This window comes from Kogia breviceps, chromosome 2 (genome assembly GCF_026419965.1).
Source record: "Kogia breviceps isolate mKogBre1 chromosome 2, mKogBre1 haplotype 1, whole genome shotgun sequence".
Classification (NCBI taxonomy): domain Eukaryota; kingdom Metazoa; phylum Chordata; class Mammalia; order Artiodactyla; family Physeteridae; genus Kogia; species Kogia breviceps.
The window spans coordinates 201,624,149-201,650,607 of record NC_081311.1 but is presented as its reverse complement, the minus strand read 5'-3'; the positions used below and the strand labels follow the sequence as shown (position 1 = coordinate 201,650,607).

The 26,459-nt window shown below is 51.6% G+C and overlaps 1 protein-coding gene across 9 annotated transcripts in view; it reads right to left on the bottom strand.

Moving 5' to 3' along the window:
- The window catches only part of FARP2 (FERM, ARH/RhoGEF and pleckstrin domain protein 2), an 83,500-nt gene that overhangs the window by 17,124 nt on the left and 39,917 nt on the right, over positions 1–26,459 (bottom strand). For 5 of the 9 annotated variants that reach the window (XM_067027384.1, XM_059053724.2, XM_067027391.1 and 2 more), the window contains exons 8-14: positions 24,468–24,615; positions 17,238–17,333; positions 14,741–14,904; positions 14,326–14,394; positions 13,734–13,791; positions 11,084–11,294; positions 684–844 (exon numbers count right to left, since the gene is read on the bottom strand). In XM_067027384.1, coding sequence (XP_066883485.1) covers positions 684–844; positions 11,084–11,294; positions 13,734–13,791; positions 14,326–14,394; positions 14,741–14,904; positions 17,238–17,333; positions 24,468–24,615 — 907 coding nt within the window. The remainder of the gene's footprint in view (positions 1–683; positions 845–11,083; positions 11,295–13,733; positions 13,792–14,325; positions 14,395–14,740; positions 14,905–17,237; positions 17,334–24,467; positions 24,616–26,459) is intronic. The other 4 variants (XM_067027386.1, XM_067027388.1, XM_067027392.1 and 1 more) reach the window with 1 other exon arrangement.

The following is a 26,459-nucleotide window of genomic DNA, read 5'->3' as shown; positions in this document are numbered from 1 at the left end:
CACACACAAGCAGGGAAGCAACCCCACCTCCCCTTTCAGGCCTTCCCGATGCTGTGCGTCCCCACCAATTTCTATTAAAAAGGAGAAACAGCACAGTAAGTGGGAGACACAGGAAGGAGGAGGGATTCCAGGAAGCCAGCTGGCAAACGGGCTCGGGGGGGGGGGGGTTGGGGAGCCCCATCCCCCAGCTGGGCAGTCAGATGCCGACGCGGGAGCCCAAGGCCTGGCCAGCTGACGCCGAGGCTTCCAGGACCTGCCAAGGGAGTCATCTGGGGGGCTGGGGCCTCGCTGGCGATGCTTCAGGCTGTGGCCTCACCAGCGAGCGGGCACGTTTCTCTGCCCGGTCCGTGGCGCTCTGCCTACTGACCTCGCTCTTCCCCCGCGAGTCCACACGCCCAGCCCCTGGGACGCGCCTCCAGAACGCCTCAGCCCCCAGCCCCACGGCCTCGCCGGACCCCCAGGCCTCCTCCCAGCAAAGCGGGGAGGCCGAGGCCCCCAGGTCCCCGGGACCCAGCCCCGCACCTGGAACCTACGGGCGCCAGGAACGTGAAAGGAATGAGGAGGCCCGTCTTGGCGCAGAGGGACCCCGAGCGCCCCAGAGGTGATGGGCGGGTCTCAGGACTGGGGAACCCCCAGCCCCTGCTGCCCAGGTCCCCGGCAGCAAGCCCTCCGGGGGCACCCACCTTGTGTCTCACCTCCTCCTGGTCGTCCATCCCGGCTCCGCCAGCATCGCTGAGGACGGGGCTCAGCAGGGGAGAGGAGCTCTGCTTGGCCGGGCCCAGTGGGCTCAGGCTCGGTGGGGTCTTCCGGGTGGAGGGAAGCTGAGGACTCTCCACGGAAAGGCCTGGAAGTGAACGGGCGATGGAGCGAGAGGTGAAGAAGGGCAGACCCGAGGGACAGCACCTGCCACCAGGCCCTTCCGGGGACGCGCAGGCCTCAGTGTGACATAAAGCAACAGTGAGAACAGGCGACAAGTGAAAGCCCGCTTCCCCAGAGAACCTACAGGGCGGCTTGGCCCAGGGCTCTGGGTTCCCAGGGAAGATGCAGCCGCGATAGAGCCAATGGGGAGGAGGGTGCACACGTAAGAGGCCAAACTGAAGCTGGCTTATCTGGAAAAGAACGTGTATTCTAAGGCCAAACTCATTAACCGTTCACTTAAACTACTGGATCACACTCGTCATACTGTTTTCTACTTCCTTGAATTGTTCGTTAGCAAGGATTTTATTCTGATTTCTAGAACCATACCACAAAAGTAACTAATACTTAATTTTTTCCCCTTCTGAAAATAATGTTTGCTTTTGACCAGACTGAAGCCAAAATTCTGGCCTTGTTCTGTTTCATCCAACATTCTGTGATCAAGAAATTCTCTTTTCTATTTAAAAAAATCCTCAAAGGTTTATTTCTAATGTTTTTCTATGAGAGATTAGTAACTATTAAATGCCACATTTGAAAGTTACCTTAAAGCAGAGTCTTAGAGGAGACGTTTAACTGTTCAAAAGCAATTTAAGATAGAAATTTACCTCGAGTTTATGAATGTATAGCGTTTTAACACCCCAACTACCACTATCTCTAAGTATGATTATTAAGTCGGTTTACAAAACGCTGGAAGTAACACAACGGGTTTCAAAACGAGATCCTTTCACGCCGTGATTGGGGACCAAACGCAGTGGCCCACGGAGACCAGTTTATAGACCCACAACTTGGTTTATTCAGCCTACAGCGTCAAGTGCGTCGGAGCAGCCTGGTTCAGAGAGCTTCCTGGCGGCCCGGCTGCCACACACAAGCCCCCGCAGCCCCCCACCGCGGCCTGAGGGCGGGAGGGAGCCCTTATTTTCACATTGACAAGTTCAGAGCTCTGAGAAGCCGGGACCCCACCCAGGGCTTCTGGGGATGGGCTACCAACGCCGGATAGCAGAGCTCTCCTCTGGGATTCTCACAACCACACAGATTTAAGACACAGAGAAACGTTCACTGACATTAGAAAACCTGGACAACGTAAGAACGTGAAATTATCGGAACCAGTTTTATTAAAATCTGCTTTTATTACACATTTAAAATAAGCTAAGCCACCTTAAAATAGCGTGTCTTGCCTACGTCTCCTCCCCCGACAGGCCTGCACTGTCACTTCTGCGGGGACCAAACCAACCGAGGGCTCTGGGCTGTGCCCGAGGCGAGGCGCGGCTCCTCTGATTGCAGAAGAGGCTCGTTTCCGTTTCTGGACGAGCTGTTCAGGATCACACTCCGAGGTCCGTTGTGTCCCTAAGTAGCCCAGAACTGCATAATGAGCCACCTTTACACAGTGACAATTCAGAAAAGATGCAGAAGCTGCTAATAAGCTGTCTACTTCTTCTTCCCAGGCATGTTGTTCAAGGTGTGAGAACCAAGACGCGCACCCTTGTCGGTTCTGAGAACAAGTCCACGGGGTGACCCTTGCGGCTGCCCGCCCCGCACGGCCCTCCCGCCCGACAGAAAGCTACTAGTGCACAGTCTACCACAGAGTTCTTGCAAAACCTGACTTTATTTTTACATAGCAGAAGGTGACAGGTGAGGAGGTGGTGTTAGCTCTGAAGCCTCCTGTGACAAGGCTGCAGACAGGCCCGGCCAGGGTGGGCTCAGGGGCCGACAAATGGGCCGACGAACGGGAGACCAAAGCCCAGCAAGGGACCCCCTTGGGAAAAACAGCTCGTCTGGAATAAACTGTTTTGGTTCTAGGGAGGTTAAAAGCCATCATTTGATATTATCAATTGTAGACAAGGCTGCTCTTACATCTGCAGGTTCCACATTTGAAGACGCAATCGATGAGGACGGAATATATCGGGGCGGGGGCGAAACGTTCCAGAAAGGTCCCCAAAGCAACACTTGAATTTGCCGCTCTGGCAACTATTTACACAGCATCTTACATTGTATTTACAACTATTCACAGAGCTTACGCTGGGTTAGGTGTTGTACCTAATGTAGAGATGATTTAAAGTACCCGGGAGCATGTGGGTGGGTTGTATGCAAATACGACGCCATCTCACGTAAGAGACTTTCCTGTCAGGGGTTCTGCTATCTGTGGGGTCCTGGAACCAATCCCCTGTGAATACCAAAGGACAACTGTACTTATTATTTCACAAAAATTGTCAACTCACAATTTAGTGGCTCGATTAAAAAGCACTACAAACAGACATTAAACATTTGTTTTTATTCAATCTGTCAGCCGCATCAAACGTTAATACATCATACCTACATCAAATTCTGTCCACACAGACGCTACGAGAGGAAGCGAATAGATCTGTGAGGCGCTGTTTTCAAGCAAGCAGCAGTAAACGAGGCTGCTGGAGCATGCGGGCCCCATGCCCGGAGCGCGCCTGTGGGGCTGTGGCTCTGAAGGCCACTTCCAGGAGCGGCCGGGGCATGTGAAGGCTGCTCCGGACCGTGTGGTGGTGTGACAGGCTCTGACCTCAGAAAGCCCTGTCCACGTGGACGGCCTGTATTAGCATGCACACCAACAGGCAGGTTGCTTAAGCATTTTGAAGATGCTACATGTCAAGTTTTAGGTGCCACAGAGTATGTGCAGCCTTAACTGACATGGTGAAGAATCTTAGATGTTTGTAAACCCAGACCTCTGCGTCCAAGGTCCTCTACTGTCAAACAGCCAGGAGGAGTCAATGCTGCTCTGAGTCACAGGACCCGCTCACACGTAGGTGGTACACTACTGCCCCACCGCGGCACCGAGAACCACCAAATCCTTGCAGACGAGACAGGTTTGGAAACGCTTCCAAAAGGAAATGCTTTTGGAAGGGTGGACAGCTCTCCGTGTCTGCTGTCCACCCAGAGTTCACAGGCAGCCTCTGCTCTCAAAGGTGCAGGGTTTGACCATCCTCAAAAAAGCACTGAAAAGGTAAAACTCTCGTTTCAGTCAGTCAGCAGTGAGCCACCCTGGGAGATGATTTTCTTTGTGGCATTCTTTATTTCCAAACATTTCTAAATATCCATCTTATAACTTTTTTTTTTTTTTTTTTTTTTTTTTGTGCTAGGCGGGCCTCTCACTGTCGCGGCCTCTCCCGTTGAGGAGCACAGGCTCCGGACGCGCAGGCTCAGCGGCCATGGCTCACGGGCCCAGCCGCTCCGCGGCACGTGGGATCTTCCCGGACCGGGGCACGAACCCGCGTGCCCTGCCTCGGCAGGCGGACTCTCAACCACTGAGCCACCAGGGAAGGCCAATCTTATAATTTTTGACATCGTTTTGAGAAGCGCAGTACTGTGCTTTGTGTAACCTCCTTATCATCTGACCAGCTGATGAAAGAGAAACATCACATTTAGACAGGAAGCTCAGCTACTTTTATTTCATACCTTTAAATCCTCTTCTTCAAAACTCTGTAACAAAATAAACAATTTTGAAACTTTCTGCCTTATAGTGGAGCAAGAGTCAGCTCCAGTTTGGAATATTCAAGGTCAAGTTTGAAGGTTAACATGATGGAGGGAGTGTAAGATCTAGAAGCTCCCTCTATGGCTGGAACAGTGATCACTGATCCCACAAGAAAAGGGAAAAGCTGATTCTTCCAAAGAGCCCAGGTAAGCATGAGCCTGATGAGTTGCAGGAAACCACGTCTGGCTCCACTTCTGAACTAGGATGTCATGAGGCTCTCTTATAGGAAATATGGTTCATAAAATAAAAGTAGGAGGTAAAAAAGTGGCTACTCCGAGGGGTCCAAGGTCCAGCTCACCCCTTCTTCCTGCTGTGTGTTCGTCTGTCTCCCAGGGCTGTGACGGCTCAGTCTGGAAGTGGCTGTGATCACCTGAGACCCGGGGGTGACGTCTACACACATGGCGCACCCAGGGGCATTTTCCCGAGTCTTCTCTTCTGTTTCCTTCTAGGCAAACAAGACTCCTTCCTTGTTGAGAGAAACGGGGGTGCCAACCTACAGCTCATTCACACTCCGGGCCACTTGTCCAGATGACGCCCGCCAGGTGTGGGGTCTCCTCCGCGGGACACGTGTAGGTGGTCCAGGGTGCGCGTCCTTGTTCTAATAAATGACACATTTTGCCTAAAGTTTGAGAAGCTGTGACTCATGGATCTTCTGAACTATTGGAGCGACGGAGGCCAAGGGCCCCGAAACAAACTCTTCAAGTAAACTAGGAAGCGTGTAGGTGATGTTCGTTGGGAAGGAGGTGCAACCTGAGTGAACGTTCTTGGAAGGTAAAGGCCACACAATTTTTACCCTCCTAACTGGTCACCCTGTACATCTACTGGGTTCATCACGAAGGTGTCGCCACCTCATCCCCGTGGGGGTGACGGCAGTGGGGGGGCGTCAGTGAGGGCCGGGCCGGTGTGATGGGGGCAGAAACGGAGACCCCTGTGATCTGCTGTCCTCTGCTCTAAGGGGGGATTCCCCCAGGGAGTTCATGCCAACAGGAGCCTTTCTAGACGCTGCCAGCTGCCTCCCACCCCCATCACACTGGGCGCCAGGTGCCTCGAGACCCCAGAGGGAGCCCGGCCCCCGCCCCGAGGGCCTGCGCTGCCCCAAGCACCCCGTCCTCTGCCGGCTCGCTGTGGCCGCCGCACAGCAGTGGGACAGTCCCGAGGCCTGAGAGAGGCTGAAGAGGCGGACAGCTCCGTGGACGCCGCAGAAGCTCGCAGCAGCCAAGAGGGGGTCCAGGAGGAAAGGACAGTTCGGAATCTGAGCAGCTGCCGCACTTCGGGCCAGGGATTTTTATCGGGTGGGGTCTAGCTGGCTGAGGGGGAGAGGCAATAAAACGGTCTCATTTTCAGAATTAAGGAGCCAGCAGCACGTGTTCTGTGCACTACGTGCCCAAGGACCGCGCAGTTCAACCCCGGAGCTGCCAGCACCGGTGCGGGCCCAGAGCCAGCAGGCCACCGGCTCTCCTACATCCCCCTCTGCACGCTGACCACAGGGGCCAGAACAGGCCCGAGCGGGGCCGCTGAGAAAAGCAAGGCACCTCCCCGACTGGCCTTCCATAGGGGCGTCGCCACCCACGGCCGGCGTGAGACTGTCTGTGGGCGCCATGGGGCCAACTGCCTAGGAAGACGGGTGTCGGAGGTGATGTGAAAAGATACAGGGCTGCTTCAGGGGTTCACCTGACACATGAGATGATCTCCCCTGGGTGTAAATCAAAACTGTACGCAAGGAGAAGGGAAGGAAGCTAAAAAAGCCATCAAAATCCATAGCAAATATTCCCTTATTTTATTGAGTAAACAAAGAGTTCTGAATTAGTACATATCTGCAAATTTATAAACGGCCATTTCAACAGGAAACAAACTTGCAAGAACCACAAACCAGGCAACGTCAATGTGTCTTTAAAGAATGAACGAGTTCGGATTTACAGGGAAATGCCACCCCCTTTTCTCCTCATTCCTGGGGACACAGATACGTTCACGCAAAAGACAGCATCCAGGGTCACGGCGGGCAGGGCGCCGCGTGGAGAGACAATCCCGCAGCGGCCCCCACGCCCCGGCCAGCTGCGACAAGCTCTGCCACTTCAGGACAGGGACCGGAGCGCAATCCCACGAGCGACTCCGTGGCCTCGAGAACAGACACTGAAATGCCCAACTTTAAGTGCCTGAGAGAACGTCAACATTTTCATCTACGAAGTAACTGTTCTAGGAATAGATTTCTCTCCGGTGCTTCCTGGACTGGGAGGGAACAGCGTACCCCGAAGACGCACAACTGGCATCGCTGGTCACACACACACACACAGGGTCGTGGCCCGCGGGCGCCACAGGACCGGAAGCACAGCACACCTGGTGCTCAGCCACTCCTCCAGGGCAGCAGGTGAGAAGGTGCCTGCGGTGAAAACCGCAACACGCACGGCACCGGAGCAATTAGAGGACTTTGCAAAGCGACGGTCTCGGGGGTGGTGAAAGTTCTCCGCGTTCAACTTCTTTGTGCGGTTTTTAGTGCCCATCCCTCCGTCACTACCACCATTTTAAAAACGCGTGTTCACTGGAAAAAGGAACCCTTCTCTAACCCCGCACCGGGAGAATCCCCGTGTGATGTGAAAAGACACGCGCAGGACGCGCCGTTACCTGCTTCAGTGCCGTCAACCCGACTGACTGCCAGCTGTGACTAACTGAGGCTGTGCTGTCGTTAGGCTCTGGAAACGGAAAGATGATCGTAGACTTGAGAGCTAGTAAACATAAACAGTCCACGTAGGCGGAGTGCGTCACTCCGGGGGACTCGGCGGGGCAGCGCGCACCGCCTCTGGGCCGCCCCCGCGGGTGGAGCAAAGCGCACCGCGGCTGCGCGCTCTCAGCGGCCCGCGCGACAAGGGCTGCTCCCAGGCCTGCGGATCCCACGCCAATCTGCACATTCATCCTGTAATCCGGGTCTACGGGGCCACCCTTCCACGGTGGTGCCACCGCGTAACATGTTTTTCGAAGAAAAGGCAATCACAATGAACAGCCTTTAGCAAACCCAGGAAAGGCCCGCTGCTGGCCGCACTCAGAACCGTTCTGGATATTTTAATGTTTCCTATAAACCAGCTCTTAGTGGACAGAACACAACAGTGCCACTGCCTGGGCTACAAGCAGAAAGACTGGACCTGTAGGATCCATCCCTCGGGCTCGCTTTCCTGGCTGCTGAAGGGGGCCCTCCGGGAGGGGGCTCCTCCTACTCGAGAGAAGGGGAGAAAGGGCTGTGGGCAGAGTCCAAAGAAGCTACGACTGATATTAAAGAAATGGTTTCAAAATAAAAGGAAAGCTGTAAAATTAAACGTATCGTGAACGCTCTGGAAAAGGAAAGTTGTTCAAAATTTCTCCAAACCTGACCAAAAAGCTAACCCTGAATCTGAAAAGAACACCTTCACCAACAGTGTCCACAGAGCGTCTGGGATGCCGGGCTCGTTCTAGAGCCACGCTGCCCATGCGTGGAATGGAGGGGGGGGGGTCAGGGGTCGGGGTCAGCAGTCAGTGCAGCTGCAGGTCCAGCCTCCAGGGCTGCAGGGCCTGAGGGGCAGACCAACGACAGCCCAGGCCACCTGGCTTCCCTGCAAGTCACCGGCACAAATGGGAAAGAGGAAGAGGAGACAGACGGGCTCTCTCGGCCTCGAGCAGCACGCGGACCGGGTCTGGATCCCGATTTGAGCAAACCAGACGTCGGCCAGGCGTCTGCGTGGGGCCAGCGAGGAGGCGCCTCACGTTTCAGAGACACATGAGCGTTGAGGAAGGGTGTCAGCGCGTCAGGCCCGCTTTACAGGAGGGGGGCAACACCCGGGGGGCACACAGGACGGCCCCGCCCAGCAGGCTTGGGCTTCACTCCTGATACGCCTCTTTCCGCTTCTGCATGTCCTGAAAACTGTCTAAACAAGAGCTAGAAAATTATCTCCAGAAAAAAAAGTTTCATGGAAGAAACAAGACAGAACCTTTAACAGGAAGGCCGAATAAAAGACGGCTGAGAACAGGACTTATTCATATGCTTCTGCATGTGACGACGACCGCGCCCCTCCCCCCTCGCCCCTCATCCTGCAGCCCCGGCTGCCCCGCGGCTCAGACCTTCTGCCCAGACGCCGGGACGGGCTGCTTTAAAGACAAGAGGACACTCTGTTAGCTTGGGGCGTCGGCGGCGGGCACAGTCAGGGGACAACCACCAACCAAGGACAGAGGCAGCCGTCGTGTCACCTAAGATTCAGGAAACGCGTTGGATGGACGGCATCTGTATCGGCTCCTTGCCACATACACCCACGGTTGCGTCTTTCCAGTGACACAAAATGTCCCAGACGTGCCATCCTCACCAGTGACGCTGGTCACGGTCACACAGTCTCTCCACAGATGCCGGCCAGTCAGCACCAATGCAGACGGACCCATGGCCTGGGAGGTAGGTGCGGGGGCGGCGGGTGTGAATGTCCCAGGACCGGAGCCACGAGGGACCTGGCGCAGCGGTAAGGCAGCTGCAAGGATGGAAAGTACCGGCCTGTTAGGCTGAAGCCCCAGCTGGTACCCGACTGACACCATCGACGGACGGCGACCAAGCCTGCAGGGAAGCCTGGGCATCTCCACGTGGCTGCCGGGAATGGGGTCCACACACACGGCGAGGATGGGACTTTCAGGAAGAAAACTAACCTTTAAACACGGCGCTGCTCCACCAGGTGAGACCGGGAAGGAAGCACACGACCCAGTCCATGGACTCGGTGACAAATTCAGCCCTTGAGGGGCCCGGCCGTGCAGCCTGTGCTGAGCGCTGGCCCCACGTTCGCGGGGTGTGGAGCACGGTGCCCACAGGGGCACAGCCACCTTGGCCTGTCTGCACACATGACCTTGTCCATGGCTTCTGGACGGATGCGTGCGGATGGGGTCTATCAGAATCAGCCAGCAGCTGTGTCGGGGGCACACCTGACCCGAGGAGACACCATTGCTACAAAAGGCCAAGCCCCGTGCAGCTTGGGGAGGCCCCGGGTGCCCAGTCCCCACAGGGAACAAGCCCCTGTCGGTCCCAAGGAAACGGCTGGCCGGCTCGAGCTACCGCCGTGCCTCTCGGGCCGGTTGGGCGTGTCTGGTTCTGCCCTCCCTGCAACCGAGTACGTGGCGTCCTCCAAGGAAGGTGGGAAGGACACAGTCCCACTTTCACCGCAGGTTAAACCAACGCCTCTCCAAGCACGGTCCCTGGATCCAAAGTCATGGACGCAACCAAGCCTCGGGCACTGAGCTGCCCTGGGCAGTCCCAGACCACAGCACAAGGAGGCCGCAGCCCCCGCTGCCCTCCCCAGGATTTGGGTCCTGTGGGGTCTACTCAAGATTTCGTGCAGTCAAATCAGACAAAACCTCCATCATAATTAATCGTGGGCCGCACACCTCACCTTAAAAAGCAGCAACAGGCATAAGGCATACATTCCATTAAAGGTCAACGTGAATCAGAACCGTGTAACATTCAAAACACATAGCACCACGTTAGCCGAATCAAAGCAAATGCCAGAAGAATAAAGCTTCAAAGGCTAAATGACCAACCAGCCCCAAAGGATGAGCTGGAGAAACCCATCCATTTTAAACCCGCTGCACAGCTTTTAACACCGCTCCAAGCGCAAGTTTTAATTTTTTGGCGTTCCAAACAGAACAATCAATCAGAGAATTAGGGGGAAAAAAGAATATCCAGCCATGACCACAAATCACTTTCTGTATCGAAAGCCGACCATCTGAGCCCTCACCCCCCGAGCAGGTGAGGGTCACCCAGGAGGGAAGCCGGGAACGGTCAGGACAGGTTTTCATCGACCTGCTCTCCAGGAGTCAAATTCTTTATGTTACTCTGCAGATCAAAAGGGACTCTCTCTCCCCTTGTCTGAGCAAAGGGGTTACCAAAGAAGAGGCTCACGTCTAGGGGGGCCTCGGCCTCGGAGCCCCACGAGTCCGTGTCGGAGCCGCTCAGGTCCTCCGCCGTCGTGGGCGGGCAGCTGAGGTGCTCTAACTGGTCGACGATGTCTGAGAAGTGGAAGGCCGAGCTGGCCTCGGAGCGGACGGAGCAGGCAGGGAAGTTGGCCATGGAGCTGGCCCCGGACCGGGCGGCAGAGCCGGGCAGCGGCTCGCTGCTGAGGGAGCTGGCCTCGGACTGGGGGAGCCGGAGCGAGCTGCCGTCGGACGCGCCGAGCAGGCGCTGCATCAGGCTGGCCTGCGCCTTCACCTCCAGCAGCTCCGACGTGTCGGCGGGGTGCGCCTCGCCAGGGCTGCCCTCCTCCTCGGACTCAAAGCCGCGCCCCCCACTCCCACGGGCCGGCTCCGGGGAGGAGCCCTCCGGGCTGGACGGGGCAGACCCCAGGTGGCCACACAGCAGGGCCTGCGGGCGCAGACTGCCGAAGGGGAAAGCAAAGGCCTCAGAGCCTCCAGCAAAGGAGGAGATGTCCGCCAGGCCGCCATCTCTGAACTCCTCGAACATCGGCAGCTGGGAGCTTGTCAATGTGAAAACAGGGCCCCCCCTGCGGCTCTGCCGGCCACACGGGGGCCCCCCCCTAGAAGGGCTCAAGGCACCCTCACCATGGCCACTGTGACCCGCGCGCTCCCTGCCGGCCCCCCCTGCCTCTAGGCCTAGGGCGGCGCGACTCAGCCTCTCAGCACTGCTGGGGCCACAGCTCCGCACGCCCCGACCCAACCCGACACCTTGGCAAGGCTGGAACGCGGGCGGCCCGGGGGGCGGGGCCGTGGCCACGGTGATCCTCTCTGCAGCTGGCCACCTGGCGCTGGGAGCCGGGGGCCCCGTCGGGGAGCCGCTGCTGTCCTTGGCTGGAGGGGAGGCGGGGCCTGAACAGAAGGAGGCACTCGTTGAAGACGGGGACGCGGCAGTCGTCGTGCCCTCGGAGAACAAGACGTTCTGGGGATCAAATCAGGAGGAGAGAAAAAGGAACATGTGAAATGGGCACTTACCGCTGGGGAGTCGCAAAGCTAACCAGGCCCAGACGAGTACAGCCGCACCCACACATTTCTGTCACAACTTCTGCAAAGGAGGGGAGCAGGTCAGACCTTTCCTTTTAGAACTGAAGATATGTAAATGCAGACAAGATTTCAAACGGGCCCAGGATCTATTTAGGTCCCTTGTAAGTCCACTTTTTTCTCTGCGTTAGGCGTGACCTGTCTACAAGAAAGGCCATTTCCAGCACTATAGGCCCCGAGTCTCCCTGGCAGCCGCGTCACCCTGAAGTTGCCCGGGGCTGTCTTTGGGCATCATTGTTCCCCTGGGGCTGCACAGCTGGAGGCGGGGTGAGCTGCTCCACTTGGCTACACAGGCACCCTCCCCCGCCCTGCCAGGGGTCACCGGGGGTCAAAAGGCATCGGTGCATCCACACACCGCACGGGCAGCAAAGGGCCAGGTCCGCGCACAGAGCCCCTCGCCGACGCCGTGCACAGGAGCCCCGGGCACCCCGGAGGGGCAGGAGCGGCCCCGCGTATGAGCAGGAAGAGGCTCACGAGGGTGGCGCGGGGTGCGGGGAGGGGCGGTGGCCCCACCGTGCTGCTCGCCACGCCGGGCGCCCGCGCTGTGTCCTCGCTCACGGTCCCACACGCAGGGACACGGAGCAGCCCGCCCCACTCTCATGTCACCGAGACACAGCCGTGTCCCACCAGCGCAAGGGGGCGGTCAGACCAAAGCAGAACAGCAGCAGCAGCACAGCAGCTACCCCTCCAGAGACAAAGCGGCAGCTCACGACCCGTAACATCAATCTCTTTTCGTGTGTCTACCACATGGCTTTTTCCTAATCATCGACCATGTTCCATATTCTCTGTGACTTTTAAAAGACAGCATCAGAGAACTGAAAACTTAAATGTAACTTTTAGACTACTCACAAATTTGAACTTTGTTAAAGAAACAAAAATAAGTTCTTTTAATTTCAGTTGATTTAACAAGGAATTCCAAAATAGAAAACATACCTAGAGGAGTTAAAGAATGTTGTTATTTAAAAGACCCGATTAAAAAAAAATTTAGGACTCATGAGCTTTAATATATGAGGTACAGGGGCTTCCCTGGTGGCGCAGTGGTTGAGAATCCGCCTGCCGATGCAGGGGACGCGGGTTCGTGCCCCGGTCCGGGAAGATCCCACGTGCCGCGGAGCGGCTGGGCCCGTGAGCCGTGGCCGCTGAGCCTGCGCGTCCGGAGCCTGCGCTCCGCAACGGGAGAGGCCACGGCAGTGAGAGGCCCGTGTACCACAAAAAAAAAAAAAAAAAAAAAAAAAAAAATGAGGTACAAGTGTAGCTTCTGGAAATACTGTAACAGTATAAATGACAAAACTGTCAATGAAAATCAACTCTGTGGAGCAATAAAAATGTATAAACATGAAACTACACAGCCACACACAGGAAGTCATGAAATAACAGAACGTGAACAGAGCAAGATTCTCTGTAAACATACGCTTGCCTGTGGCAGTCAACACGCAAATGTGACACAGAGAGAGATGGCGGAGAAGCAGACCTGGAACCCAGAGTCACTGACGCCCCGGCCTCACAGCACAGAACTGTCACGTCTGGGACACTGTGGCCAAACGTCTTCTGTGAGTGTCTGTGTGTGCCTGTGTGTACCTGTTTTAATATAGCTTTTCCCACCTAGGAAACTAAGGCAAACACACAGGCATACACATTTGTTTCCTGCTTTTCACCCTTAAAATAATAGTAAAAGATCCACTCAGTGAACATGGCTTCCACTAAGCAAATCACCTCCCTAAGCTGGCATTTAACCTCACTCTGCACTTTTACAGAAGTAGTATTTCTCAGTTGTTTTCCCGACAACAAAAAGCACTGTGTCCACTGCACGAAGAGAAGAAAAAATACATAGAGAGAAGCACAGTGAGAAGATAAAAACTGCCTGGATCCAATCGCTCAGAGATCATGTTGAACGCTGTGCATACACTTGTCTTTTTAAATCAAAATGAGGACACGACCCAGGCTGCTTTGCACCTTGCCACTTTCATGTACTGATATTTTCTGGGCGTGTCCTGCTCACGCACTATTCTCCCAAAACGAGATTTTTAAAGGCTCTTGAGTAGCGCCTCACGTGGACACGCCCAGAACTGCCAGTGACTCACCCAGCACAGACAGTGGGTGCTAGGATTTCTCGAATGACAAACAACACTGTCACACATCTCAATGCACACACAGAGCTCTCTCTTCACTCAGGACTCCTTTCTGCAAACAGGGTCCCAGGACCGGAATTTCCGCACAAATGACAAAGCTAATTTTAGGAATCTTGTTACAACATTGCCAGATTATTTCCCCAAAGAGGACAGGTGATTATATCGTGTATGTTTTACGCAGAAGGACTGACCTGCCTCGGCAAGTTGGCATTTAGGGCGTGGAGAGACATCCGGGTCTTGCTGTGCTTTCTGCAAACAGAGAACAGGCTGTGAGCCCCCAGCCCTCCTCCCCTGACCCATTTCTAAAGCAGCACATGCTGTGCCGCAAGAAGGACTCACATAAAAATGTGGCCAAGACTCTGTTAACATGCCATGAGGCACCTAACTAGAAATGGCAGGATAACAGAAAACAAGCATTCAAACAAAAAATACATGTCCAGAAGAGGTGAAATTATCCCCTTCACACTGAAGGAAAAGTTCAACATGCAAAGAAACAACATGAATTTTCAGATTCAAAGTTTGCCATGCTACGTAAAAACATTACATCTAAGCTAAGCGATACAGATTAGAACCAAAAAGCATTATCTGTATCTGTAAACAATAACTGTAAATAATTGTAAAATAAAAACCTATTACTATTAAAATAAATAAAAGAAACAGAACTCAAGTGCCAAAATACAGGTTTACATATTTGAAGTGATTTTTATTCAAATAAAGGTTAAAGTATTTAAAATGTTAATTTTAAAAGCCCCCACTTTTCATCGTGAAGATGAGAAAATTTACCTTTCATACGGAATCCTCTTCATCCCACCATCTTTGACATAATCCACTAGTTGCTTCTGAGTTCTTCCACTGTGAAAAAAAATCAGATTTTAAAGAAAAGAATAAACAGTAATTCACAGCATTAATTTTTCACCAAAGCAAAGGAAAAGTAAGACTTGCCCATCCTCTCGCATAAGTTTCCATACACATTTAAAAATTATACTTTGCAAGAAGCATACCCAGTTTTCTAAACAGTTTTTATGAAGTCTATTTTTCCCACTGTTTCATGTGATGTGCTTTTTCTCCAGCTTTACGACAGCTGCAGAGTCTGTGTGTCGTTCTCTGGAACATTCACACCACCTGCTTCTCGACCGAGACTGTTCGGGTTCTCAGTCCCACAGACAAGGCCGAGACGCGCCTGGCGCTGCTGCCCCACCTGTATCTGAAGGAGGAACCTCTGCTGAAGAGGATGGCTCTAGCTCTGGGCTTCGGCTGATCCGAGAGTCTGAAAAAGGTGTGATACTCTACACACGTCTTCCAGAAGTTCTTACACGCGTCCCTACTCCCCAGCACGAATTCCAGGGTGTCCTGGTAAGGCCCCTGGGAACAAAAGACAAAGGTTCGAGTTACTATATCAAGAATAAAATTTAGGAAGGCGAAAGGTTCCTCCAAAGTTAAAGATTAGGACGTTTTCTTCCTCAAAGTTGTATACAAAGATTTCTGGTTCCATTTACATTTAAGAGAAGAAAAACACAAGGTATATATTCATTGTAGAAACACCAGGAAAATGTGGTCATCTACAATTACACAACTGCTAACATTCTGAAGTTTATCTTTGTAAACTTTTCCCACCTAGGAAACTAAGGCAGGCATCTTTCCAGGCCAGCTGATGCATTTATCTATTATCACCCAATCGTTCTCCTGGGGGTTTTTCTGGGATGTTTCAGATGCCCAGGACACACAATGTTTTCAGGCTCACAAACATCACCGTGAAGAAACTATTGCATTGTCTCTCATGGCTATTCCTTAGGATAAATTCCTAGAAATGGTATACTGAGCTCAGAAACAATGCACATTTTTTAAACTTATGATACAGTATTACCAGATTACTTTCCAGAAAGAGTATAATACTTTGACCCCTATGTTTAATCTTAAAAATCTAGGGCTTCCCTGGTGGCACAGTGGTTGAGAGTCCGCCTGCCGATGCAGGGGACACGGGTTTATGCCCTGGTCCGGGAAGATCCCACATGCCGTGGAGCGGCTGGGCCCGTGAGCCATGGCCGCTGAGCCTGCGCGTCCGGCGCCTGTGCTCCGCAACGGGAGAGGCCACAACAGTGAGAGGCCCATGTACCGCAAAAAAAAAAAACCAACAACAAAAAAACTAAGTGCTTAGGGATATAAAACGTAACCTTGCCAGGTGCAGAGATAGACACGGTTCGGAGCTTTGGAATATCATGCTATTCCAAAGAAGAGCTGCTTTGGAATAGAAAGCAGTAATTCTCTTCTTTCCCTGTCCTTTCAGAATAACTGCCAGAAACTTTTTTTTTTTTTTACTTACAGAGAAAAAAAAGCAGCCTTTTACTTGCATTTTGTACATGTTTTTGGCATTCCTTATATACTTCTCTCTCATCCGCAGAAGAAATATTTGAGTAAAAAACAACTAAGCTATCCGTTCATACTGCCTACCTAACACATTCACACGCCGCACACGACCCTGGGGTTTGACAAAAGCGAAGCAAGTGCCTCTGAAAAGCTTAGTGAAGCCTCTCCTCCAGATTGGCCCGGAGCTCTGATTTCCTAGAGTGTGTCTAAGCTGACAGCCTCCTAAGCTTCAACCCCACAGCGCCTCAGCTGATCTACTTTTTATTTCCTAACTTCCTTTGTGCAACAGACATGTAACAATGTGAACATCTTTGAATAGTCTGACGTACTGGATTTTTCCAACTATCAGACTGTACAGACATTTAATTTTTCCCCTTTTTACTAAGTTCAGTAAACTTATATTTAATTATTACCTTACTGACTCACGATCTCAAAAGAAAGTTACATTTATTTTCTGAAAATCAAGTCTACTTCAATTCGAGCTATTAAAGGGTCAATTTCTGAATCAAAGACACATGAGAATATTGGAAACGCCCCTCTCTTCATTCTGGACAGAAGCTCCAACACTGATTCGCTGTGGAGCTTCTTCAGATCACAGCTAAACACTCTGTATTTCAGCTTTATTACCCAAAGGAGGACTGGCTGTAACAGACCAACAGTTCTCAGCAGCCCTGGGAGCTTGTCGCATGTGCACTCTCTCAGGCCAACCCCACAGCTGAGTCTCCGGGTGGGGCCGCCCCCGGGGATGCTGATATGCCCTCTAGGTGAGAAGTGCTGGGCAGGTCACCCCAAAGCCCGTCCCCAGTCCCGAATCCTGTGCTTAAATTCTTATGTGAGTTATGCTGAAACGATATATAAAGTAATTAAAGGGACTTCCCTGGTGGCGCAGTGGTTAAGAATCCTCCTGCCAGTGCAGGGGACATGGGTTCGAGCCCTGGTCCGGAAAGATCCACATGCTGTGGAGCAATGAAGCCTGTGCACCACGACTACTGAGCCTGTGCTCTAGAGCCCGTGAGCCACAACTACTGAGCCCGTGAGCCACACCTACTGAGCCCGCAAGCCACAACTACTGAGCCGGCGAGCCACAACTACTGAGCCCGCGCGCCTAGAGCCCGTGCTCTGCAACAAGAGAAGCCACCGCCATGAGAAGCCCGCGCACCGCAACGAAGAGCAGCCCCTGCTCGCCGCAACTAGAGAAGCCCGCGCGCAGCCACGAAGGCCCAACACAGCCAAAAATAAATAAATAAATTTCTAACAGAAGTAATTAAAAACTCAGTATTCTAGCAGAGGAAATTCTCTGATAATTACAAAGCTCTGAAAATAAGACTTACGTGGGCCTCTGGGTGGAGCTTGATGAGAAACCTCCTCCTCCTGAAGCTGAGCTTCCGGAGCCTGGACCAGTTGAAGGTGTTGATCTTGGTGCTGCTCTGAAATTCAGGAGACAGACGCTCGCTGAGGCACATTTGTGACCTAGACGCAGGCACGTGACTTCTCATGAGACACAGAAGGCTTAAGTCACATCCTGCCAGAAAGCACAGCAAGCCCCTGCTATTTTATGTTCAAATGAATTAAAATGTCAATACTAAACACATTGATCTCTCTGTTTTAGGAAGAAAACCTTACTTCTTTGATAAAGCTTTAATTACAACCTCTTTTTTTCAGTGTTAACAGTGAACATTTTGGAGCTCCCCTTCTGCGAGGACGGCGGCTGGGAGGGGCCCAGTGGGGGGGCGGGGTTTCTCACTGAAGGAAGAGGGAAGGACGGAGGGATCCCAGGGGCGCCGGGTGGGACCCGGACCCACGGCTGAACCCCCGACTCTCCAGAGTGGGCACACACTGGGCAAGACCTCAGCTTCTAAACAGTCCTGTCCGCTAAGGAGACCAGGGCCCTTTGCCCTTCCAGGGCGGGCAGGCAAAGAACAAAGGGACCTGGACCATCTTATTGTGTAAGAAAGTAAACAAGTGCTCAAAAATGACGGGGAAATGTCAAAAGGGCACAGGAGGGACTTCCTACCCTGGCAGTCCAGTGGTTAGGACTGCACCTTCCAATGCAGGGGGCGCGGGTTCGATCTCTGCTAGGGGAGCTAAGTCCCACATGCCTCGCAGCCAAAAGACCAAAGCACAAAACAGAAGCAATATTGTAACAAATTCAATAAAGACTTTAAAAATGGTCCACATCAAAAAAGGGCACAGGAGCCACCTGAAGGACTCTCTGATGTGGGCCAATTTAAAGATCAAAACAAATAATGACAACAGATCAAGTATCAGATTATAACCCGCATTATAACTTGAGTGATAGTATGATTATAATACAAACCCATGAGTCCACAGTGACGTACAGACAATGAACAAATGAGGAGAAAACCCTTCTAGGATCATGAAGAATGGAATTTAAAAAGCTGCCTTTTGGCAACCATCGGGGAAATTTACAGTCTTCAAGTATCTCTCCACAAAATGCTTACTACTTACAAAGGATAAAAAGTCACTTTGCAGCAAAGAAGCCTGTCGAACACCTTCCAACCAAGTGACGGATACTCTGCCACCACCGGCCATGGGACAGACGGGCGCCGAGGGCCACCTCACGGGCTGGACCGGGCACACTCTCGCTTCTGTGATGCACCCGCCCAGGAAGCTTAACTAGGGTCTGATCGTCAGCACGTGCTGGGAGGCCCATGTTACAAAATGACTGGCCTCGAAATTTCCGAAGCATCAAGGTCAGGAGAGTCAAGGAGAGAAGGAAGAGAGTTCCAGACTGAAGAGGCCAGAGCGGGATCCTGACTGGGCAGAGCGCTTGACCTCAGAAGGGATCTTCTGAAACCACCGAGACTGGGGCAACTGGTGGAAGCTGGAGGCAGTCTCTGGGGAAGGAGCACCTTCTACTGTTCTCATATCCTTTCTATAACCTTGAAACGTTTCCAGAATTAAAATGTTAAATGTACTGAAACACTTTTCTGACATTTTCTTTTCTATTCTTGACTATCATGACCAATTTACTCTTTTCTACAAATTCAAGATGGGGGGTGGCGAGGTGAAGAATGTCTTCCCTTCAGTGATCCTAAAACAAACAAACAAACAAAACCACAACAACTTAAGCAATTAAAAAGGAGGCACTGGAACATGCATGACACAGACAAACCCTGAGACAGGGGAAAGCTGTCAGGCACGAAGGCCACGACGGGAATGTCCAGAACAAGGAAATCCGCGGAGACAGGAAGCACATTAGCGGTTGTCAGGGGCGGGCAGCGACTGCTACGGTGTATGGGGTGAGGCTGGGAGTTAAACGTTCTGCAGTTAGGGGTGACGGTGACGCAATTCTGTGAATATACTAAAAACTATATATATATAGTGTATATATCTATATATATACTAAAAACAACTGAATTATACTTTTAAATGGTGAACTTTACATTATGTGTGAATTATATCCAGTTTTTAAAATTCCCGAGTTAAGAAGTGTCCTTGGGGCCAAGATACAAATAACAGGGTCTAGATGAGACCCAAGTATCCCGGCTCCCAACACTGTCCAGACGCGAAGTCACTTCAACTGCTACTCAAAGTAAAACATTCCAGGGTTTTCAACTGTGTTCTCAAAAAAGCAAATGAAACAACCAAACGATAGAACATCAACAAAAGAAAAGAAAACGCCCACCGCCAGCTCTCACCTCCAGATGGCAAGTGCCTAGGGCAAAGGCTTAAGAAAGCAGGTGGCAGCAGGAGGGTCAGGGAAGGGCCTGTCCTCCCCAGGAAGACACAGAGAAGAGCAAGAGACACACTGTTGCCAACTGCAAGCTTGCCTTCCCATTTTCCCTTTGGGTCAAAATAAAAAAATCACCACATCCCAGGTGATGTTTTTAACCGAGTCATAAATCAAAAGTGGAAACAAAAGACTCCACGGATGACTGGGCGGCCCTGACCCTCACCCAGCAGCAGCACTCAGAGCCCCTGCTGGGCGGCCCTGGGCAGCCCTGACACTCACCCAGCAGCGCAACACTCAGAGCCCCTGCTTTCATTTTGGATTTTATCCAAAAAATCCATGGCTCAGCTGTAAATGCCAAATAAGACCTGAAACAGAACCCAGAGACTCAGGGCTCTCCCGGCCACCCCCAGGCCTGCTTCCCCCGACAGAACCGCCTTCCGGACCTGCACCCCCATGTCCACACAGCTCGTTCAAGGCTGCTACTGTGCCCTGCTCCGAGATCTCGTCTCCTGGACCTCCACACCCACCACGACCTCACGTCCACCCCTCCCCACACTCCCTCCATTTTTGGTAAATTTACAATTTGGTATTTATATTACTGACCACGTAAGTATTGCTTGCAAGTTGAGCCTACCGGAATTATAACTATACTTTGCTCCTTTGCTTTTAAAAATTAACTAAATTAATTTTGGCTGCTTTGGGTCTTTGTTGCTACGCGTGGGCTTTCTCTAGTCGCGACGAGCGGGGGCTACCCTTCATTGCGGTGTGTGGGCTTCTCATTGCGGTGGCTTCTCTTGTTGCGGAGCACGGGCTCTAGGTGCACGGGCTTCAGCAGTTGTGGCACGTGGGCTCAGTAGTTGTGGCTTGCGGGCTCTAGAGCGCAAGCTCAGTAGTTGCTGTGCACGGGCTTAGCTGCTCTGCAACACGTGGGATCTTCCCGGACCAGGGCTCGAACCCACATCCCCTGCATTGGCAGGTGGATTCTCAAGCACTGCGCCACCAGGGAAGTCCGCTCCTTTGTTTTTAATTTTCCTTGAGTCACTAACTGCCTCTTTTCATTTGCTTAATTTCTAGGTACCCATCGCTAATTCAGCCCAAAACGTCCCCAGAGACCTTTAAAACTCTTCAATATGGTCTAACCCATGAAGCCATCGGTCACTTCTTCCCCTGCCCCCTCACAGGCCGCACCTCCCGGCTTGCGGGATCTCAGTTCCCCGACCAGGGATTGGACCCGGGCCCTGGCAGCAAAAGCACCGAGTCCTAACCACTGGACGCCAGGGAGCTCCCCTGATCAGCCCTTTCTTGGAGGCCGCCTCTGTGCTTCTGCTGACGAACGTTCTCCCCGTCTGAGCACAGCCCGCCCCTCTGCCTTCTCCAATCTGAGTCACCCTGCTTCCTCAACTCCCACCCAAGTTTCTCTCTCCTCCAGTGCCGGCCTTCAAAAGGCTGTGCAGGAACTGAATTTCTGAAGACCTGCATATTGAAAACGCTTTCATTTTCTCTTTGTACAGGAGTCACGCTGCACAGGGCAGAGAATTCCGGGCTGGAAATGGTCTTCTTTGATGTGTAGAACCTGTCTCCAGCTTCCAGTTCTGCTGCTAACATCCGGACAGCACTGCAACTGCCCCCACCTCTGGCAGCCCACGCTGATGAGTCCTCTGCCGTCCCCCTGGGAACCTGTAGGCACCTTCAACCTGGAGCTTTGTGCCTTGAGTTCTGGAAGCTTTTTCTCATGTAATTTCTTTAACAATTCCTCCACTGCTTTTTGGTTCCTGCCTCTAGAATTCTGGGATGCTGGACCTCCTGGATAGCGTTGGAATTTTCTTTACTTTTCTCTCCCATCTTTCACCCTTTATCTTTTATTTTGTTCTGTGGAGATTTCCTCAACTGCATCCTCCAAACATTCTCGTTCCGCCAAGTGCGTCACTCTTAGTTCTCCGTAACTGCCCTGCTCTCGTTTCAGAGATTCAAGCTTTCCCCTCATCTCTGTGAGGCTTTTTAGAAGACGTAATACACACAAATTGAAGGTCTGTGGCAACCCTGCACTGAGCAGGTCTATGGGCGCTGTTTTCCCAATAGCATTTGCTCACTTCGTGTCTCTGTGTCACATTTTGGTAACTCTCACAATATTTCCAACTTTTTCATTATTATATTTGTTATGATATCTGTGATCAATGATCTTTGATGTTACTGTTGAAAAAAGATTATGACTCTCTGAAGGCTCAGATGAAGGTCAACACTGTTAGCAATAAAGTATTTTTAAATTAAAAGAAAGAAAGAAAATGTAATACAGTAACATACTAACATACTAACAAGTTGAACAAGGTTCAAACTCTTAAGGTACCCAAAATGAGTCCAGAATGAACAGGCCCCTCTCCCCACTTCTAGAAGCCTGCAGGCTACAGTAACCATCCTAGGGGCAGTCAACACCAGTTTATTTTGCAGGGAATAAATAGACTGTGTGTGTGTATAAGTTCCCCTCTTTTCCCCATAAGTGGTAGCAAATTCCACACACAGTTTTGAACATCTTCTCCATATAACAATACATCTCAGAGAATGTTTCATGTATCAGGACACAGCGCATGCAACCTTTGCACAGTTGTCCAATTATCCCATAACTTAACCAGCCTCCTAATAATTAATTACCAATATTTTACTATTACAAACAAGGCCAGAATAAAAAATCACAAGAGAAAACGTTTACACTTGTGCTAAAGCTGTGTTCCGGTTCCTCACGAACGTGAGGCAGGGTGAGGTGATTTTTCTGTTTTGCCAAAAATCTGATAGATGAAAAACAGTATCCTCTCTGAGGAGCCCTGCTTTCCATTTCTTCCGCCCCCGGCACAGTTTCTGTTTCTTCTGAGTCTCTTCTTCCCACAAATTTGGTACCTGTCCCTCCAACACCATCTTCCTAACAAGCAAACACAGGGATCAAGGTTCGCATTGCCAGGGAGGCCAGGTGGCATCTCGGGAGTGACCCCCGAGGGGGACCCATGTCACCTGGGCAGTGTCCAGCGGGGAACACGCCACCTGAATCCACTCACAGGAAAACAGCCGACACCTGCAGACGAGGGACTTGCTATTACAAAGGGGCTGTGTTCTTCAGCACCGTCCTCATAAAAGATAAAGACAAAAGAATGTTCCAGATTAAAGGCGACTGCAGCATGACGGCCTGGCTCTAGATGGGATCCTGTCCTGCAGGGAGACCACTGGCCAGCTGACAGGATTGGGGACGGACCCGCGTGCCAGGTGTTAAGAGCCCCCGGCCTCAGCGGTGGCTGACCGTCACGACAGGGAGTATACTCTGCTCTTGGAAACACACACTGAAGTTCCCGGGGTGAAGGCCCCGACGTGTGCAGCTTACTTCCCAAGGCTTCAGAAAAATCGGCGTGTGTCTGGGTGGCAGGGATGAGAACGCATGCCAGAGGGAGGTGCAGCTGGGGACAGCTGGACCTGGGGGACAGGTGCGCGGGGTCTCTGTGTGCTAGTCTCATTCTCACAGCTTTCTGGGACGTTTGAAAGGGTTTCCAGATGAAAGTCTTCACGAGAGGAGGCTCTGAAGTGCTGGCTGGCAGCTCTCGGGGCTGCAGCGGGACCCCCGACGTCGGAACCCCGCTGGTGAGGCACCTCACCCCCCACTGGGGCCCCACCCGGCCTCCCCGCCCCCGGGCATCCCCGGCTCCTCCGCAGACCATCAGGGCCTGCTTCCCTACTTCCCAGACTGCTGATAGCCTCGTTTGCTGTGGTTTCCTTTTCCATTCTTTGTTCTTACTGATGCAAGGTGAAAAAACATTCCTGCACTGTCATTCCGGTGGGGATTCTGAGGGAGCGGGAATGAATTCAATCGGCCGCCTTTCATTTCAGGTCCCTAACCTCATGCTTTTACGGTTTCTTCTGGTCATAAATTACTTGTCCTTTTCTGGAGAAATGACAGCAGCTCGATTCTGCGGGATGTGACTTCCCCCTCTGTGCCAGGTAGGAACCGCCATCAAAGGGAGCGGGTGTGGGAGACCCTGGACACCACTCAGAGGGCCTGGATTTTAGGTGCAATGTAACAGAACTGACATTCTAAACGCAAAATTAAATTTTTTTCCCGATGGGAAACTGACATTTGCTGGCTAAATTGAGAAAGAGAAAGGAAAAGCAGAAGAAACAAAGTGTCCTTGATCAGGGAGGCCTGGATCAGACCAGGCATTTCAGGCGCCGGCAGCGAAGACGGGCCACAGAGGGAAGAGCCGCAAAGCCAGCTGCCGGGCGCCAAGAGCGCCACCGCCAACCCCGGGCGCCACGTTCCACGGGAGGCGCCCGGCTTCACCGGCGGGAGCAGGCAGCTCCTGGAGGGGAGGCAGGAGCATCCGGCGAGGCGAGGGCTCCGGAGCTGCAGGCTGGCGCCCTGGCAGCTGTTTCCAGGCGCGTCACACCCCACGGCCCGGCACGTGGACACGCACCACAAGCACAGCTCAGCGGCCCTTTATGTGACACTCACCCATCCGAGCGCCGCTACCGCACACGTCCCCGGGACCCCGAGCACCGCCCTCGGAGGGTCCCCAGGCTGCTCTGTCTTGTGCTTTAAACGGTGACCCGTGGCGGAGACCCCACAGGGCGGCCAGAGCCCGGGCTTGAGGTTCCACGGGGGCGACCTTCTGCCAACGTTAGGAAGACAGTGGGACGTGACTGAGCGCCCTGTGGGCCGTGGGCCCGTGACAGTGAGTCCAGGACAAGAAGACAACTTCTCTAACGGGTGAGAGGTCGGATCGGAGGGTCCGCAAAGCTCTTCCTCCAAGTCTAAGACGGATTCAGCAACAAAGACTTCCCAGCAAACGTAAAACCACCCCACGAAGCCACAGCACAGCCGCCCTCCTACCTGGAAGACGAGGACGCCCATGTGGGAAACGGCCAGGTTGATCTTGGCCCCCTCCCTGTCAGAGGCCGTGTGAAACCTGATGCCGTACATGTCCAGCTTCCGGGCAATTTCCAGCACCTGGAAATCTGACTCGGCAGGCGTCTGGCCCCTGTAATAAAAGACAGCACGATCACAGCACTCCTGAGAGAGCCAGAACACCGGACAGCAGCGACCAGGAAAACAGACCACAGAAACAAACCAACAGAGGAGGCTCTGTTCTTCGGAGGGTCGGTCACTACTGTATGTTTATGCACACACATCAAGCAAAACACCGCACACAGGCCACGGAAACTGTCCGCTCACTTCTATTCTGTAATCCATTTCCTAGTGGGTCGAATGTTTCCTTTGCACTCATTAGAGATCTTCAGTCTTATAATTTTATCTTAACACAAAGTAACGTGCAAACATTACGTGCAGAGACAAATAGTAAATAAAGGAAATACCACTGATAACTCTAGTATCTCATTAAATCCATTTCAAAACTTTAAAAAACTATTTTCAAAAAGTACAATTCTAACCATTACAATACGCTTTTATAAAAAGGAAATTATCAAAATGAATAAAAATATAATCACCAAAACAACTGGTTTTATTGACGCCTCGCACACGGCCCGCACGGCGCCGAGCAGCTCCAAGGCGTGATGCTCAGGTAAGTCCCAAACCCTCCGTGTGGGATTTTCCATTAACAACTCTTTTTTTCTTCTTACTTCTGAATGCCTGAGTTTTTGGATCTTTAAGGAATAACACGACTGTTTGCGTTATGCCATTCTTGTGATTTCCATTCTTTGACTAAAATGTCTGTTCTCTGAAGTTGATACAGCCATCTATTAACTTGCATTTTAATAAATCATCTTCAACAAGATGATGATTCCATTGTATATCCACTACATCTTCTTTACCCGTTCATCTATTGATGGGCACTGCTTCTGTATCTAGGCTATTGTTAATTATGCTGCTATGAACACTGGGGTGCATATATCTTTTCGAGTTAGTGTTTCTCTTTTCTGTGGGTAAATACCCAGGAGTGGAATTGTTGGATCATATGGTAGCTCTATTTTTAATTTTTATTTATTAAAAAAAATTTTTTTTTTAATTGGAGTAGAGTTGATTTACAATGTTGTGTTAGTTTCATGTGTACAGCAAAGTGAATCTAATACATCCACTCTTTTTTCAATTCTTTTCCCATATAGGCCATTACAGAGTATTGAGTCTATTTTTAATTTCTGGGAGAACCTCCGTACTATTTTCCATAGTGGCTGCAGCAATTTTCATTCCCACCAACAGTGTAAGAGGGTTCCCTTTTCTCCACATCCGTGCCAGCACTTATTTCTTGTCTTTTTTATTTAAAAAATATTTATTTATTTATTATTTATTTATTTATTTTGGCTGCTCTGGGTCTTAGTTGCAGCAACGCAGGATCTTTGCTGCGGTGTGCGGGCTCTTAGTTGTGGCATGCGGATCTAATTCCCCGACCAGGGATTGAACCTGGGCCCCTGCATTGGGAGCACAGACCTCTGGACCACTAGGGAAGTCCCCTCTTGTCTTTTTTTTCTATCGAAGTACAGTTGATGTACAATGTTATATAAGCTGTAGGTGTGCAATACAATGATTCACAATTTTTAAAGGTTATATACTCCATTTATAGTTATTATAAAACATTGGCTATATTTCCTATGTGTATAGTACATCCTTGTAGCTTATCTATTTTATACTTAAGTAGTCTGTACCTCTTAATCCCCTACCCCTATCTCACCCCTCCCCGCTTCCCTCTTCCCATGAGTAACCAGTAGCTTGTTCTCTATATCTGAGCTTGTTTCTTTTTTGTTGTATTCACTAGTTTGCTGTATTTTTAGATTCCACACGTAAGTGAAATCATACAGTATTTCTCGTTCTCTGTCTGCCTTATCTCACTTAGCACAATGCCCTCCAGGTCCGTAGAGGCTGCTGCAAATG